This window comes from Trichosurus vulpecula, chromosome 3 (assembly GCF_011100635.1).
Source record: "Trichosurus vulpecula isolate mTriVul1 chromosome 3, mTriVul1.pri, whole genome shotgun sequence".
In the NCBI taxonomy this organism is placed as follows: domain Eukaryota; kingdom Metazoa; phylum Chordata; class Mammalia; order Diprotodontia; family Phalangeridae; genus Trichosurus; species Trichosurus vulpecula.
In genome coordinates this window covers 395711597-395727094 of record NC_050575.1, presented here as the reverse complement: position 1 = coordinate 395727094, position 15498 = coordinate 395711597, and the positions used below count along the sequence as shown (strand labels likewise).

The 15498-nt window shown below is 41.3% G+C and overlaps 2 protein-coding genes across 4 annotated transcripts; one reads left to right on the top strand and one right to left on the bottom strand.

The window, feature by feature from the left end:
- The first annotated feature begins 218 nt into the window (after positions 1-218).
- Positions 219-5181, top strand: LOC118844036 (haptoglobin-like). The gene is made up of 5 exons (XM_036751850.1): positions 219-325; positions 1957-2036; positions 2415-2516; positions 3267-3341; positions 4224-5181. The coding sequence occupies exons 1-5, from the start codon at positions 321-323 to the stop codon at positions 4997-4999; spliced, it is 1038 nt and encodes a 345-aa protein (XP_036607745.1). The 5' UTR covers positions 219-320; the 3' UTR covers positions 5000-5181.
- Positions 5182-7015: 1834 nt separating this feature from the next.
- TXNL4B (thioredoxin like 4B) lies at positions 7016-15401 on the bottom strand. 3 transcript variants are annotated; one of them, XM_036751853.1, is made up of 4 exons: positions 15309-15401; positions 13853-14021; positions 12905-13056; positions 7016-8907 (listed from the first exon to the last, which is right to left on the bottom strand). In XM_036751853.1, exons 2-4 carry the CDS (start codon positions 13982-13984, stop codon positions 8742-8744), a joined length of 450 nt encoding a protein of 149 aa, XP_036607748.1. In that variant the 5' UTR covers positions 13985-14021; positions 15309-15401; the 3' UTR covers positions 7016-8741. The 3 variants fall into 3 exon arrangements, with proteins under 3 accessions (XP_036607748.1, XP_036607746.1, XP_036607747.1); XM_036751851.1 differs by having other exon boundaries at positions 15274-15393; XM_036751852.1 differs by lacking the exon at positions 15309-15401 and adding an exon at positions 15103-15248.
- Between the last annotated feature and the right edge of the window lie 97 nt (positions 15402-15498).

Below are 15498 nucleotides of genomic sequence, written 5' to 3'. Positions count from 1 at the left end.
GACTCTTCCCAGTCTTCTCAAGAGGTGGTTCCGAGAACCTTTCTGGCAGAATCCTAGGGCCATGGAGCTGCCAAAACTATGAAGTACCAGGAAAAAAAAAGTAAGAGAGACTGAAATATGATGCAAGACCTTAACTTCTCTGTTCCCCCTGTGTTTGTGATTTAGCTATTGTACAATGCCAGTGGCCTCAACAAGGCCAAGGCCATGTGGTCACTGGAATTGCAAAACTGAAAGGGGGCTGGGTGTAGCATTGGAAGGATAAAAAGATTGCAGCCACCCCTTTCACTTCACTCTCCTCCTAGACACAACACAAACTCAAGATGAAGTAAGTGTTCTTGAAACCTCTTTATTCTCTGCCCCGCCCCCTAGCTTTTTCCTTTTTTTGTTTCTTTTTCTCATTCTTCTTCCTTCTTGAGGCACTAAGCATGGAAGGAGTAGAATTCAAAAGGGCCCCCCATGCAAACTATGTACTGGTTGAAGGATCTGGTATCTATCCCTCATCCTGTTCTTTCCTAGCAAATGTTTTCTGATGCCGTTTGGTGTCTTTCCCAAGGTAAAGGGGAGGGTTCATTTCCCTGAGATCACTGGGTTTCCATTTAACAAGGGTTGCCAGGAAATTTGTATTGAGATACCTCCTTAAATTTGATCAAGATCCATTTGGAATATCTCTGCATGCCAGATCGTCAGGATGGGGATCAGAGGGATGGGCAAGATGGGAGATAGGGTTAAGTATTTTAAGTATTATCCAACTGAAGGAGAAGGGGAATTGCCAGTGTCTGGGGGATTTCTCTTTCATTACCTTATCTATAAAATGTTGTATTGGATAGAGAGCTGGCATCAGAGACAGAAAGACCTGGGTTCAGGTCCTTTCTTTGCCACATACTAGTTGTGTGACCACACTGGTTATGAGCCCTTGGGTAAGTACTTCTCAGTGCTCTCGGTAGCTCTCTGAGACTAAAGTGGCAGAGATGGCACCAATCTGTATTGGCAGAGGAGCTTCTTATGCCAATGAAATCACAGGTTTGGTTAAAAAAAATGGGGAGAGTATTGGTTCTAATTCTACTTTATAACATGACTAATGTGAAAATATGTTTAATATGAATGTATGTGTAGAGTCTGTATCAGATTGCATGCTGTCTTGGGGTGGGAGGAAGGGAGGGATGGGGAGAAAATTTGGAACTCAAAATCTTATGGAAGTCAATGGTGAAAATATATGAAATAACTTTATGTAATATAATAATAATATAATAAAATAATACATAAAAGAAATGTAGTCTAGAGGGGAGGGAAAGCAAGCAAATCCTCCAGACAAAGGTGGATTCCATCAGAATGGTTACAGAATTAGAGACTGTATATTAATTTTTGTTAACAACAATAATGACTCTTGTTTCCATTAATAATAAATTAGCAGTGATGACAATAATAAAAAACATGGAGATAGTTACTACCTCACAGGGTTGTTGTGAAACTCAAATGAGATGAGGCATGAAAAATGACTTGCAAACTTAAATGGCAAATGCCAGTTATTTTATTATTCTTCACAGATAACGCAGGTATCTTTAAATTTTGTCTCCTGGTTGCTGCTAGAAACTAGGGCCTATCAACATTAGCTATGGATATGCTTATGCCCTTTCTATGGCTGCTCACTTTCAGTACAGATGGGGGCTGGTTTGTAGCATGTGGCAACTTGGGATCCAAGGAATTAATTTCTCATTCAGTAGAATAGAAGCTCCTTGAGGGTAGGGATTGGATTTTAAAAAAATTTGTATCAACAGTGCCTAGCACATTTACAGTAGGTGCTTGGTAAATGCTTGGTGAACTGAATTGGTCCTAGAAACCCTATTTTTCCTCTTGGGTTGCTTCATGCTATGTGCCCACGTCTGTGTTTGGGGGTCAGCCTATCCCTTGGGAAGAGGAAAGACAGGCGTTGCCACTTTGTCCACTTTCTTTCCATAGGATTCTGTATACTGTAGTTGCCCTCCTTCTCTGTGGACTGCTGTCTACAGATGCCCAGAACGATGTTCTGGATATGGAAGGTAGGTGTGCATGCCTTAAGGCCTGGGAGGGTTGTGAAGAGCAGAAGTGAGGCAGATGGCCGTTGGTCCTGCTGCTTCCTCATTTGTAGTACTTGGTGTGGCCTTGACAGAGCTGAGGACTATCATGTCCTCAGTGAATCTGCAGTCCTAGAGAGACGACTAATCTTCCTTTCAATGTCGAACCCCTTGCATTCTGGGGCAAGTGTGTCTCTTCGAAATCTTAACTTTTACTTTCATGTAAAGTATCAGAGACCCTATCATTTAGTGGCTGCTTATTTTATGCTTTTGGTTGGGGAATGGGGCCTTTCTCTCATCTGAGCTTTCGTGGGAACCTGCTTTGGTATCTTAACCCGATCTTCTCACTCTCTCTCCTTACAGATGACATCTGTCCAAAACCTCCTCCTATTGAAAATGGCTATGTCGAGCACGCAGTTCGCTATAAGTGTGACAAGTTCTACACACTGAAAAGTGATGGAGATGGTAAGACTTGAATGACTGTTACTCCATACTCTCCTTGTTCAGAAGTGGGATCAAAGCCAGTGATCTGGAGTCATAAGTAAATTTCCAGAAGTCCATGACTTCCATGAGGAATTAGTCCTACCAGTATTATCTTGGGGAAGTTAAAACTTCTCCCATTTCTTCAAATAGGGATAATACCACCAATCTGTCACAGGGCTGTTGTGAGGATCTAATGAGGTCATGTATACAAAAATGTCTTTTGGATAAAAGATAGAAATTTTATTTCTGTTTTATCTGATACATTTGGCATTCTTTAGCAGGGGTTCTTAATTTGGAGCCTGTGAACTTAAAAAACATTTTTTTTGATAACTACATTTCAGTAGGATTGGTTTCCTTTGTAATCTCTATTTTAAAAAATGGAATTTAAAAACATGGTTCTGAGAAGGGGCCCATTGCCTTTACCAGACTGCCTCCAAAGCAGGTCATGGCACATACAAGGTGAAGAACCCTTACTCAGTTACTATACTGTAAACTCTTAGAGGGATTATTCATTATTTCATCTTTGTATTCTCAGAACCTTTCACATAATAGGCACTCAAAGTTTGTTGAATGAATGCATTTGCCAGTGAATAAACCCTAGCATAATTTTTTTATTTTTTTCTATATCTGGGGCTTTTCTGTGCTCACTCCAGTTCTCAGTTTTAGTAGCTGCTTCAGAATTTAATTGCTTGATTTCAATCTTTCTTGGCACTTTTTCTTATTGTTCTTCAGGCCTCTACACCTTAAATAAGGAGAAACAGTGGACTAACAAAGACGTTGGTGAAAAGCTACCTACATGTGAAGCAGGTAGGCACAAGGAACTATGGGAATGGAGCAAACAGTGTGGGATGGATCAAAGGCTAGGTCACATACCTGTTCCAATGCTGTGTCTCATCTGGCTTACTCAAGAGAAGAGAAAGAGAATTTAAAACTCTCAGAAAAACAAGGTCTATGTAGCCAAACTAAGTAGAGAATTGAGCAGTTATCTGTTGATAGAATTGGGACGCTATTGACATCTGATCAAAATAATTCAGGGGTGAAATGTAGGTACCTGAATCAGTCAAATATGAGCTCCGTGACAGCAGGGACCTTTTGCTCCTTTGTATCTCCCAGATTTAGCACAATTTCTCACATATGGTAAGCAAACACTTAATAAAGGCTTGTTTACTGACAGGTAAAAATGTTCAGTCTTTTGCTTCATAAATCTAGAGCTCCAGAACCAGAGGATAAAAGACAGATCTAGGAAGAAAAATCTAATTGAAGCCATGAATGAGTTAAGGAAACCTCTCGATAAAGATATAGATTAGATATAGGCCTGAATTTTTCAGTATTTTTTCAAGTATAAGCAGAGATTTCTTAGGTGAGCAAGAAGCCTTAGTGGTTGCTCCACCAATTCACCATCTTTCTAGGTAGAAAGGATGAGTGCGTCCCTAAACTCAATTCTAAGGTTACTATGAATTATCCTCTACCCCAGGCAGAACTCTTTCAGATGGACCCCAAGTGACTGTCCAAAGGGATGTGATAATGAATGCTGTTTAAATAAGGCAATCATTGGCTAGGTTTTGAACATCTTTCTTGCATATATATACATATACATATATATATGGATATATATTACATATATTGTAATGGCATTTTAATTGTCTCACAGATTGGGAATTCCTTTGTTTTTCTTCTCTTTCCTATCAGTATGTGGAAAACCTGTGAGACCAGCCAAACCAGTACAGCGTATCATTGGGGGCTCACTAGATGCCAATGGCAGCTTTCCCTGGCAAGGCCGCATGGTTTCCCAGAAAAATCTTAGCAGCGGAGCTACTTTGATTAGTGATCAATGGTTGCTGACCACAGCGAAAAATATCTTTCTGAGTCACGATGAAAATGCCACTCTCGAAGACATCGTCCCTACCCTGAAGCTCTTCCTGGGGAAGAAGCCTGTGGACATTGACCGAGTGATTCTACATCCCGACCACTCTATGGTAGACATTGGACTCATCAAACTTAAAAGCAAAGTCCTTGTTAATGAGAAGGTGATGCCCATTTGTTTGCCCCAGAAAGACTACACAGAAGTGGGGCGTGTAGGTTATGTGTCTGGCTGGGGAAGAAATACCAACTTCGCTTTTACTGAACGTCTGAAGTACATCATGCTGCCTGTAGCTGACAATGACAAATGCATAGAACACTATGAAGGCAGCGCAGATCCAGAAAAGAAGGAAGAGAAGAGTCCTGTTGGAGTTCAACCCATATTGAACCAACATACATTCTGTGCTGGCCTGACCCGATTCAAAGAAGACACGTGCTACGGCGATGCTGGTGGTGCCTTTGCTGTTCATGACGAGGCTGATGACACCTGGTATGCAGCCGGCATTCTGTCCTTTGATAAGAGTTGTTCAGTGGCTGAATTTGGTGTTTATGTCAAAGTGCCTTCTGTCCTGGACTGGATCCAAGAGACAATAGCCACCAACTAAACAGGAGGCGGGCTGGAACTCAGTGCTTTTTGTTTTCACACCAGCTCAAGGATTGTAATGAGTCGTACAAGATAGCAAGATTTCACATAGGGCTAGGCAAGTTGGATGTCACACAAAATATCTGTAAGTTAGTGGGAGCTAGCCCAGCTAAGTATAAACAATAAAGTGTTCTCTTGAACATACTTGTATGTTCTTCTTTTTAAGTCTTGGTCCATTAGTCATCCTCACATGTACAATTCTGGGCAGACTTTTGGGCTAGGGTCCATTGGGAAAGTGAGCAAAAAAGTGAAAAATTATCCAAATGGCAGAACCACTGGCAAATAAGTAGTCTCCCATGAAAAAACATTGAAGCCCTATTAGAAAGACCATGGGACAAAGCTCCATCATTATTGCTAGAATGAATTTAATTTAATCTAGACAGAGAAAATGTTTTCTTCATTTAGATTTGGGCTTTTGGCACTTTCCTGAATACAAGGAAGCATGATCTAGTATCAAAAAATTGGAAAGGTCTAGGCTCTATTCCCAGACATTCTAGGAGCTATCTGTATAGCCTCAGGCATGTTTATGAGTTTTTCTGATCCTCAGTTTCTGTCTCTATAACTCAATTAAATAAGTATTTATTAAGGGCCCACTCTGTGTCAGGCCCTGGAAATAGGAAGAGAAAAATGAAGTCATATCTGCCTTCAAGGAACTTACATTCTACTTGGGGGAAACAACACGTATACAGATCACTTAATAATTGGAGGAACCAGGAAAGAAATCATGTGGGAAATCTTGAACTGAGCTGTGTCTTGAGCAGGAGAGCATTCCAGGCACGGAAAACAGCTTCTTCAGAGGCACACAGGAGACAACGAATAGGCCAATTTGTCTTGGACAGAAAGGGTCAGGTGAAATTGGTCTGGAAAGTAAGGTAGGAGCCAGGGTTTTAAACGCCAAAGACAAGTTTGTTCTTTACACTGGAAACAATAAGGAGCTACCAAAGCATCTTCAGCAGCATCTATGCTTTATGGAGGCTAGATTAGAAAAGGTAAAGACTTGTGAGGAGATCCACAGGAGGCTATCACAACAGTCCACGTCAGAGGCAATGAGGATCTGTTCCCTGGCAGTGACTGAGTGGAGACAAGGGGATAGGTTAGAGAGATGTTTTAGAGTTAGTCTCAACCAGATTTAGCAACTGATTGGTTTGGGATTAGGAGAGAGGCATCATTGCCTGAGAGAGAATAGTTAAAGATGACTCTTACTACTGGGAATCTGAGTAACTAGAAGATACAAGGAAACCAGGAAGAGGGAGGGCTTTGGTGAAGAGGACACTGAGTTCCATTTTTAACATGTTGAGAATTAATGCCCATGGAATATCCAGGTGGAAATATCTAGTGGAGCTCAGGAGAAATCTAAAAGCAAGATACGTAGATCTGGGAGTCATCTGCATAGAAATGATAATTGAAGCAAAGGGAACCGATGAGGTCACCAAGAGAGAATGTAGATAGAGAGACAAGAGAACCCAGGACAGAGTCCTGTGGCACAGTCATGTAAAATGGATGGGACAGGGGTGATGTGCTGGCAAACAATTTATCAGACAGATGGGAGGAGAATCAAGAAGAGAGAGCAATGTCACAAAACCCCAAGGAATAGAAAGAATCCAAAAAGGTGGGATTAGTAAAAAATATCAAATGCTGCAGTCAAGCAGGATGAGGACTGAGAGAAAGCCACTGGACTTAGCAATTAAAGAGATCACCAGCATGAAGTAAATGCTTCCTAAATGTCTGTTGATCCACTGGCAACCCTGAGAGGGCAGTTTTAATCAAATGATGGATTAGAAAACTCCATTTCAGGGGGGTGAGAAGTGAGTAGAATGTAAGGAAGTGTAGGCAATGGATATAGACAGCTTCTTCTATGAGTTTTGTAGTCCAGGGATAAAGAGCTATGACAATAACTTATAAAATGAAATAGTTTGATACTGACCTAAGTTCTCTTACAGCTCAAATAGGCTGGAAGAAGAGAGGAAAATCTCAGAACTCTTTCAATCAGAAAGTTCTTCTTTATCTCCATCTCTTTGTTTTTACGTCACAGACAGCCCAATACCACCACCTGTCTAATCCTACCTCCCCCTTCAAATTATACTCTCCTTTTTCCAAGTATAATCTCCTACCATCAGACACTATTGTCTTCACCAAGGTCCATTTTGTTTCCCTGATTTCCCTTTGTATATATGTATGCCTATATATTCACATATGTATATCTGATATCTTCACATATCAGTTGTTTAATAACTTTCAAAAGCCTGTGGAGTAATAAAGCCAGCAGAAAATAATTATTTTATTTTATTGGCTATCATCCATCTAGTATTCAGAAGGAAAATAATTTTATAGAGAGTTACTATTTACTCTATTTAGACAGGGTGGCCTAATAGAAGTGGCCTTGGAGCAAGGAAGACCTGAATTCGAATCCTGACTCTATACATATTAGCTATGTGGCCCTGGGTGAGTCAATTAAATTTTTAATCCTCCAGGGAATATTTGAAGACCATGAGTTGTAGAGAAAGTGCCGCTTGAGTTGGGAGAGTGAATTTCCTCATCTTGGAGCTTTGGTAAGGACATCACAGGTCTGGTCCTTATTCCCCTAAGTAGGCTCTCAAGAAAGAACTATTTGTGGAAATTAGGACTCCAAAGAAGCACTCCCCCAAATTTTCAAGACGAGATGTGACTAGAATAACAATCCTTGTATAAATGGGGGTATGGTGCTTCTCGAGGGAAAAGGTAATATCCCTGAGGCCCTGGAAGAATAAGAGATTCCAGAAGTCCAGAAGCCAGTAGGGTGCATTCCCTAATGCTATTACTAATCCAATTCAGCTTCTCCTTCTTTTGAGCCATGGCATACTAGGGGAGAATCATCCCATGAAAGGTTCAAACTTGGGCTTGACTCAGATGAGGTACAGAATGGTGAGAATCTGAGCCTCCAGCTACCAAAAGAACCACTACCTTATACAGACCAGCACAAATAATAATTGTTACTTTATGCTCTAAACAAGGGCACTGTTGCAGAAATTTATAAAGATTTCAAGCTATTAAAAACACTCCAAAGGCTCTAGAGCAGAACTTGTCTATCAGTGATGAGATTCACTGCGCCCTCCTACCCCAAGTTAGAGCAGAAGATAGGATGAAATGGAAGCAACTATACAGAGGTCTAGTTTCATTAATGACTTTTTAAAAAAAGGACCAAGGAACTACACGTGACCGAAAAACGGCAGTTCCTTTTTCTCTAGAGGAGAAAGCAACTTATCATTTTCATCCTTGATCTAATAAGCATAGTTCAATCTGAAACTGATTAGCTCCATGTAAAAGAATATCCTACATTCATTTGGGATAGATGACAAATTGGGTCAGTAATATTCTCCTAATGAGAGAGAAAGGGCAAGTTAGTGGAAGGGAGCGGGGTGTGAGGTTAGAAATTAAGCCCAAATCCAAGATTGACACCATTCAGCACAATTCACCAAATACGTATAGATAGTAGAAAATTAGGGGTCCACGGCATCACCAAATATCAACGAATTTCAATACGACCTCTTAATAAGGGGTCTGACACCATTTTAAAATTTCATATAAAATTCAAACCTCTTCTACCCTCCTCCCCTCTCTGGTGTGTGACTGCTTTAGGAAAACAGGGTCATGCAACAACAGGATATTTGGTTATATGTGTTGTTTCTACTGCACTTCTCTCTTCAACTTCGGTTCAAGTAGATGTTTTAAATGCCTTGATAAAGAAGGTCATATTTAGGAATGTTCTTGGGATCGATTGGACTTTGGACGATAAGTTTTCCCCGCATTGCTCCTCGATAGATCACTTCAACCAAGTCTATGAAGTCCTGTTTAGTTTTGAAACTTCCCACAAACTTAGTGTGATCTGGAGACCTAAAGGAAATGGTGTAAGAAAGAAAGAACCCCATTTAGAAGTGCTTCAAACCAAATGACTGAAAACCTGAAAAACTTAAATGACGAACCTGAAAAGCTAAAATGATTTCATGAATTCATAATGAATGAATTCATAAAATGAATTCTCCATCAGGGAGATTTTGTATACAACAGGCTCATTTTTGGCCTTGACCATAAATAGGGCCTGGAATAAAATTTGTTAGGAGGTTATCTTAGTATAGCAGTTTTGCATTTGAAAGATTTAACTCAAAGTCTGATGTAAAAGGGAGTGAATTTCTTTTTTTTTTTCTGGTTCATATTTATTTATTTAATTTATTTAATATTTTTAGTTTTCAGCACTGATCTTCACAAGAGTTTGAATTACAAATTTTCTCCCCATTTCTACCCTCCCCCCCACTCCAAGATGGCATACATTCTGTTTGCCCCATTCCCCAGTCAGCCCTCCCTTCTGTCACCCCACTCCCCCCACCCATTGCCTTTTCCCTTACTTTCTTGTAGGGCAAGATAAATTTCTATGCCCCACTGCCTATATATCTTATTTCCTAGTTGCATGCAAAAACTTTTTTTTTCAACATCTTCTTTGAAAACTTTGAGTTCCAAATTCTCTCCCCTTTTCTCTCCCCACCCACCCTCCCTAAGAGGGCAAGCAACTCAACATTGGCCGCATGTGTATCATTATGCAAAACCCTTCCACAATACTCATGTTGTGAAAGATTGACCATATTTTGCTCCTTCCTACCCTATCCCCCTTTATCCAATTTTCTCCCTTGACCCTGTCCCTTTTCAAAAGTGTTTGCTTTTGATTACCTCCTCCCCCTATCTGCCCTCCCTTCTATCATCCCCCCTTTTTTATCTCCTTCCTCCTTCTTTCCTGTAGTGAGTATGTTATTCCCTCCTCAGGTCAAATCCGATGAGAGCAAGATTCACTCATTCCCCCTCACCTGCCCCCTCTTCCCTCCCAACAGAACTGCTATTTCTTGCCAATTTTATGCGAGATAATTTACCCCATTCTATCTCTCCCTTTCTCCCTCTCTCAATATATTCCTCTCTCATCCCTTAATTTGATTTTTTTTTTAGATATCATCCCTTCATATGCAACTCACCCTGTGCCCTCTGTCTCTCTATATATGTATATTCCCTTCAGCTACCCTAATACTAAGGTCTCATGAATTATACACATCATCTTTCCATGTAGGAACGTAAACATAACACTTCAACTTTATTAAGTCCCTTGTGATTTCTCTTTCTTGTTTACTTTTTCATGCTTCTCTTGATTCTTGTGTTTGAAAGTCAAATTTTCTATTCAGCTCTGGTCTTATTACTGAGAAAGCTTGAAAGTCCTCTATTTTATTGAAAATCCATGTTTTGCCTTGGAGCATGATACTCAGTTTTGCTGGGTAGGTGATTCTTGGTTTTAATCCTAGTTCCATTGATCTCTGGAATACCCTTCGATCCCTTAATGTAGAAGCTTCTAGATCTTGTGTTATTCTGATTGTTTTCACAATACTCAAATTATTTCTTTCTGGCTGCTTGCAGTATTTTCTCCTTGATCTGGGAGCTCTGGAATTTGGCAACAATATTCCTAGGCATTTTCTTTTTGGGATCTTTTTCAGGAGGTGATCGGTGGATTCTTTCGATTTCTATTTTACCCTCTGGCTCTAGAATATCAGGGCAGTTCTCCTTGATAATTTCTTGAAAGATGATATCTAGGCTCTTTTTTTGATCATGGCTTTCAGGTAGTCCAATAATTTTTAAATCATCTCTCCTGGTTCTATTTCCCAGGTCAGTGGTTTTTCCAATGAGATATCTGACGTTGTCTTCCATTTTTTCATTCCTTTGGTTCTGTTTTATAATATCTTGATTTCTCATAAAGTCACTAGCTTCCACTTGCTCCAATCTAATTTTGAAGGTAGTATTTTCTTCAGTGGTCTTTTGGACCTCTTTTTCCATTTGGCTAATTCTGCCTTTCAAGGCATTCTTCTCCTCGTTGGCTTTTTGGAGCTCTTTTGCCATTTGAGTTAGTCTCTTTTTTAAGGTGTTATTTTCTTCAGTCCTTTCTTCAGTCCTGCGTGTCCTTTAGCAAGTCATTGACTTGTTTTTCATGGTTTTCTTGCATCATTCTCATTTCTCTTCCCAATTTTTCCTCTACTTCTCTAACTGCTTTTCCAAATCCTTTTTGAGCTCTTCCATGGCCTGAGACCAGTTCATGTTTTTCTTGGAGGCTTTTGATGTAGGCTCTTAGACTTTGTTGACTTCTTCTGGCTGTATGTTTTGGTCTTCTTTGTCACCAAAGAAAGATTCCAAAGTATGAGTCTGAATCTGAGTGCGTTTTTGCTGCCTGGCCATGTTCCCAGCCAACTACTTGACCCTTGAGCTTTTCGTCAGGGTATGACTGCTTGTAGAGTAGAGAGTACTTTGTTCCAAGCTTGAGGGGATGTGCTGTTGTTTTCAGAGCTATTTCTCACAGCAAGCTCTGCCACACCAGCCCTCCTCCTCCCCCAAGAACCTCCAATCAGAACCTGACTCAGATCTTAAGCAGGCTCTGCACTCCTGCTCTGATCTGCCACTTAAATCCTCCCACCAGGTGGGCCTGGGGCCGGAAGCAACTGCAGCTGTAGTTCTGTAGCTGCACCACCTCCACTGCCCCCAGGGTGGTGACCTAACCAGGAACTCCTTTCACTCTGTCCCCAGCAGCTTTTCCCACCAACCTTCTCTGTTGTCTTTGGTGTTTGTGGGTTCAGAAGTTTGGTAACTGCCACAGCTCACTGATTCAGGGCACTAGGGCCTGTTCCGCCCAGCTCCTGGTCTGGTTGGTGCAGGCGCAGCCCATGGCTGGGCTCTGCTCTGCTCCCAGCCCCGTGTGCAATAGACTTTACCCCATGACCATCCAGGCTGTCCTGGGCTGGAGCCCTGTTCCCCTCTGCTATTTTGTGGGTTCTGCAGTTCTAGAATTTGTTCAGAGCCATTTTTTATAGGTGTTTGGAGGGACCTGGTGGGGAGCTCACGCAAATACCTGCTTTCCAGCCGCCATCTTGGCCAAAAGGGAATGAATTTCAAAATTTTCCTAGTTACGTTTCACTGTCCAAAGCATTTACTATACAAAGAGCATGGGTAAGCAGACATGATCCCAGTGACTTGAAGTTATACTTTTAAAATATACAATAGCAACATAGACAAACAGAGAACTCAATTTCAGCAACAGTCAATGGTATTAACTACAAAGATAATGAACTGGAAATAAATAAATAATTTCCATTTTGTACAAGAAGCATTGCTATCAGTTTTATGTTGAAGAAGCATATTTAAGTTATAAAACGAGGTGTACTATACTCTTTTGTAAACAGAAATTATTGGTCCTAGAAGTTTAAAAAACATTTAATCATTTTAGGTTAAAGGTTAACCTGAATTCCTTAGTACAAATTTTGAAGAGTTACCTTGCATTGGTCAGATTCAAAAATTTGATAGTATTTTACAAATCATTCTGTCACTATATCCCGAAATGTAACCAACTTAATAGGAAATAGACATTTACCCATCATACCCAGGAAAATTGCTGCTTCTCATGAAAGTGTCAAACTGTACCTTTAGATTTTTTTAAGATGCTGTAGCCTTCTCACTTCCAAGGGAAAGTGTATATATTATTTTTATAAATATATAAAGGGAAAGTATATATACGCATATATGTTATCTTTATAAACATATAAACTATATATCTACATTTTTCATTATTATTATATTACTTATCTGTGACATGCTTAGCAAAAGCTAAGGTTTTCAGGAAAAAACTTAAGTTTTTTCCTTGAAAAGAGGAAATTTAGAAAGGGGATACTAATTGGGGAAACGCCAGTTTCAAGATTTAATTATTTCAAGATTGTCATGTGACAAAAATCATGTTTAAACCAAATAAACAAATAAGACTGTTTTGATAGTGCAAATTTCTAAGCTTGCATAAACAAAGTATGTCAATTTCACTTACCCATAATCCACTTTCATATGCTGCCCATTGAAGAAAAAGATAGTAGATGGAATATAACTGATGTCAAAATACTGGGTGTAAATTGGTGTTTGGTCCACATCCACCAGATATATCACAGCCATTTTACTTAAGTCATGATAAGTCTTAGAAAGCTGTGGAATTGAAAAAAGATAGAGATTATAATACAGGAAGAAGCTAGTTGTTTTCCGCGATGTGTTTCTGAGTAGTATGTTAACAAAACACTGTACCAAGGGTTAAGAAAATTTAGTTTTGATATTATGCTACATTAGGCACATCATTTAACCATTCCATGGGAGGGCCTAAAGCTGTTCACATACATTCCTTTTTATCAGGGGCAGCTGGTAGCAAAGTAGATCAAGAGCTGGGCCAGGAGTCAAGACGACCTGAGTTCAAATCTGGCCTCAGACACTTATTAGTTGTGTGACCCTGGGCAAGTAACTTAATCACTGTTTGCCTTAGTTTCTTCAAGTATAAAATGGGTATAATAATAGTACTTTTCTCCCAGGGCTGCTGTGAGGATCAAGTGTGATAATATTTGCAAAAAGACCTTATCGCAATGCCTAGTATACAGTGGGTGCTTAATAAATGCTTATTTCATCCATTCCATCCATCTGCTTTCTCTTCCTGTCTACAATTTATACTGTTGATGGTGGCAACATAAATAGCAGGTACAACCTGAAGCACCTCGCCCATTCCTTCCTCCACCGTCCAGGTGCTTTGCGAGGCCTTTACCCAGAATGAAGAGAAACGAGCCAATTGTGTCTCTATATTTTCATAGGTCCACTGCTGTATGCAGATACAGCAAGAACTGCACCGATGATAATCATGGCACGCATCTCTCTGGGCACTACCTTCATTACAATCACTTTATACGTGGATAGTGGGGAATATATGTAGCCTAAAGGATGCTGTGTAAAACACACTTACGATGTCATCTATCTGCAGACAGACAGGATCCTCATCTCTTCCAAATCTGAGGACCAAAACCTTTTCTGCGGTACTTTTGATTGCCTGGTCTACCTCTTTTTTGGATGCAAGCTTGGGCAGCAGGAGGCTCATCCTGAACCAATCCAAATGTTAGCTCTCACTACCAGACCTAAAATAAAGCCACAGGGTCAGTGCTGAAGGACAGATGAACTCAAAAGCAGATCTACACGAAAGGCCTTATTTGATGTTATTAGAATGTGTGGTTCAAGTCTGAGGATAACAGTTAGGTAATAGACATAGACACACACACACACACACACACACACACGCGCTTTTCCTCAAACCATACTTTCCACTAACCACTAATCCATCAGGAATGTCTGTGGAAACCCTAGATTCAAATTCATATTTTTCAAAAAAGGCCTCGACAACCTATCTTTGTCACCTCCCTTTGCAAAGATTGAAGTTTTCATAAAAGCACAGGGCTACCAGTATAACTAAAAATAACTGCCATTTATATAACTTAACAAAGTACTTTCCTGATCCTACAAGACAAAATAAATCATTAACTAAAATAAATGCATGCTTAGTTGAGCAGAAATAACCAAGCCAATCAATCAATATTTATGAGGTGCCCTCTATGTGCCAGTCCCTGGGCTAAGGGCAGTCCCAGACCTGGCCCTGGCTCTCTGTCTGACTCATCCCTCCTTCCTACACAAGGCTGGGTGACCTCTAAGTACCCTCCTGGATGGGGGTAACAGAGCTATTGCAAAATACCCAAGTAGAAGGTGGACATATTGCCTAATGCAGATCAAACAAATAACCACTCGTTAACCTTGACGGTACCGGTGTCCACTGTTGTCCACCCCTGCATCTCCTAAAGGTCTGCCCAATGCAGTGCACGCTTCCTTGGGGGTCTTTTTAAAAACATGCGCAGTGACGCCTCTCCAGCACCACGCAGAGAAGGGGCAGGGGCACGTGCGGAGACCGGGCTGACCAGCAGCTAAGACCAGCTGGTCATACCAAGGCCATGCATCCAGCGGATACCATTAATTAATTAACGGGGCTAATAAGAGAGGGGGGAGGTGACAGCAAGGGGCAATGGGGCACGGGTGTCAAGGTAGGGGTGTGGGCTTGGGACAGGGAGGGGATCTTATGATTTCATCTAGTCTACGCCCCCCACCCCCACCCCATTTTACAGGCGAAGGAAACTGAGGCCCACAGAGCTGGCCCGAGGTCACCTTCCTCACCTCCATCACTGCCCTCCCGAGCCACCCTGGACCCGCCTCACACCCCGGCTCCCGCCTCGCGTGCCAACGCCAGCTGGGCGTCGACGCGGCACCACCCGGAGCCGCCGTTGCTTAGCAACCCTTCCACAGACAAATTAGGCAGGGGGGTCATGGGTGAGGAAGCGGAAGAACGTTTTGACGCGCATGCGCGCACACGCAGCTTCCACCTCGAGTTTCCTGGGGTCGGCGCGCGCTGCGCGTTCAGGTTCTCGGCTCTCTCTGCAAGCTTAACTGCCGGAAGACACCATCCTCTTCCTCTCACTTACGCCCGACCGGAAGTCCCCGAGCTTGAATCGCTTCCGCCTGCATTTACCAATCAGCGGTCCACGAGCTCTGACGACACCTCCCAGGGCTCCT

What these genes read in the sequence shown, in the direction of transcription:
- LOC118844036 (XM_036751850.1), top strand. An exon ending in CGATGTTCTGGATATGGAAG is followed by an intron (nt 2,037 to 2,414) that starts GTAGGTGTGCAT and finishes CTCTCCTTACAG; the next exon opens with ATGACATCTGTCCAAAACCT. An exon ending in ACTGAAAAGTGATGGAGATG is followed by an intron (nt 2,517 to 3,266) that starts GTAAGACTTGAA and finishes ATTGTTCTTCAG; the next exon opens with GCCTCTACACCTTAAATAAG.
- TXNL4B (XM_036751853.1), bottom strand. Translation starts at nt 13,984, where the DNA reads ATGAGCCTCCTGCTGCCCAAGCTTGCATCCAAAAAAGAGGTAGACCAG. An exon ending in GTCTGCAGATAGATGACATC is followed by an intron (nt 13,057 to 13,852) that starts GTAAGTGTGTTT and finishes TCAATTCCACAG; the next exon opens with CTTTCTAAGACTTATCATGA. An exon ending in CATATGAAAGTGGATTATGG is followed by an intron (nt 8,908 to 12,904) that starts GTAAGTGAAATT and finishes CATTTCCTTTAG; the next exon opens with GTCTCCAGATCACACTAAGT.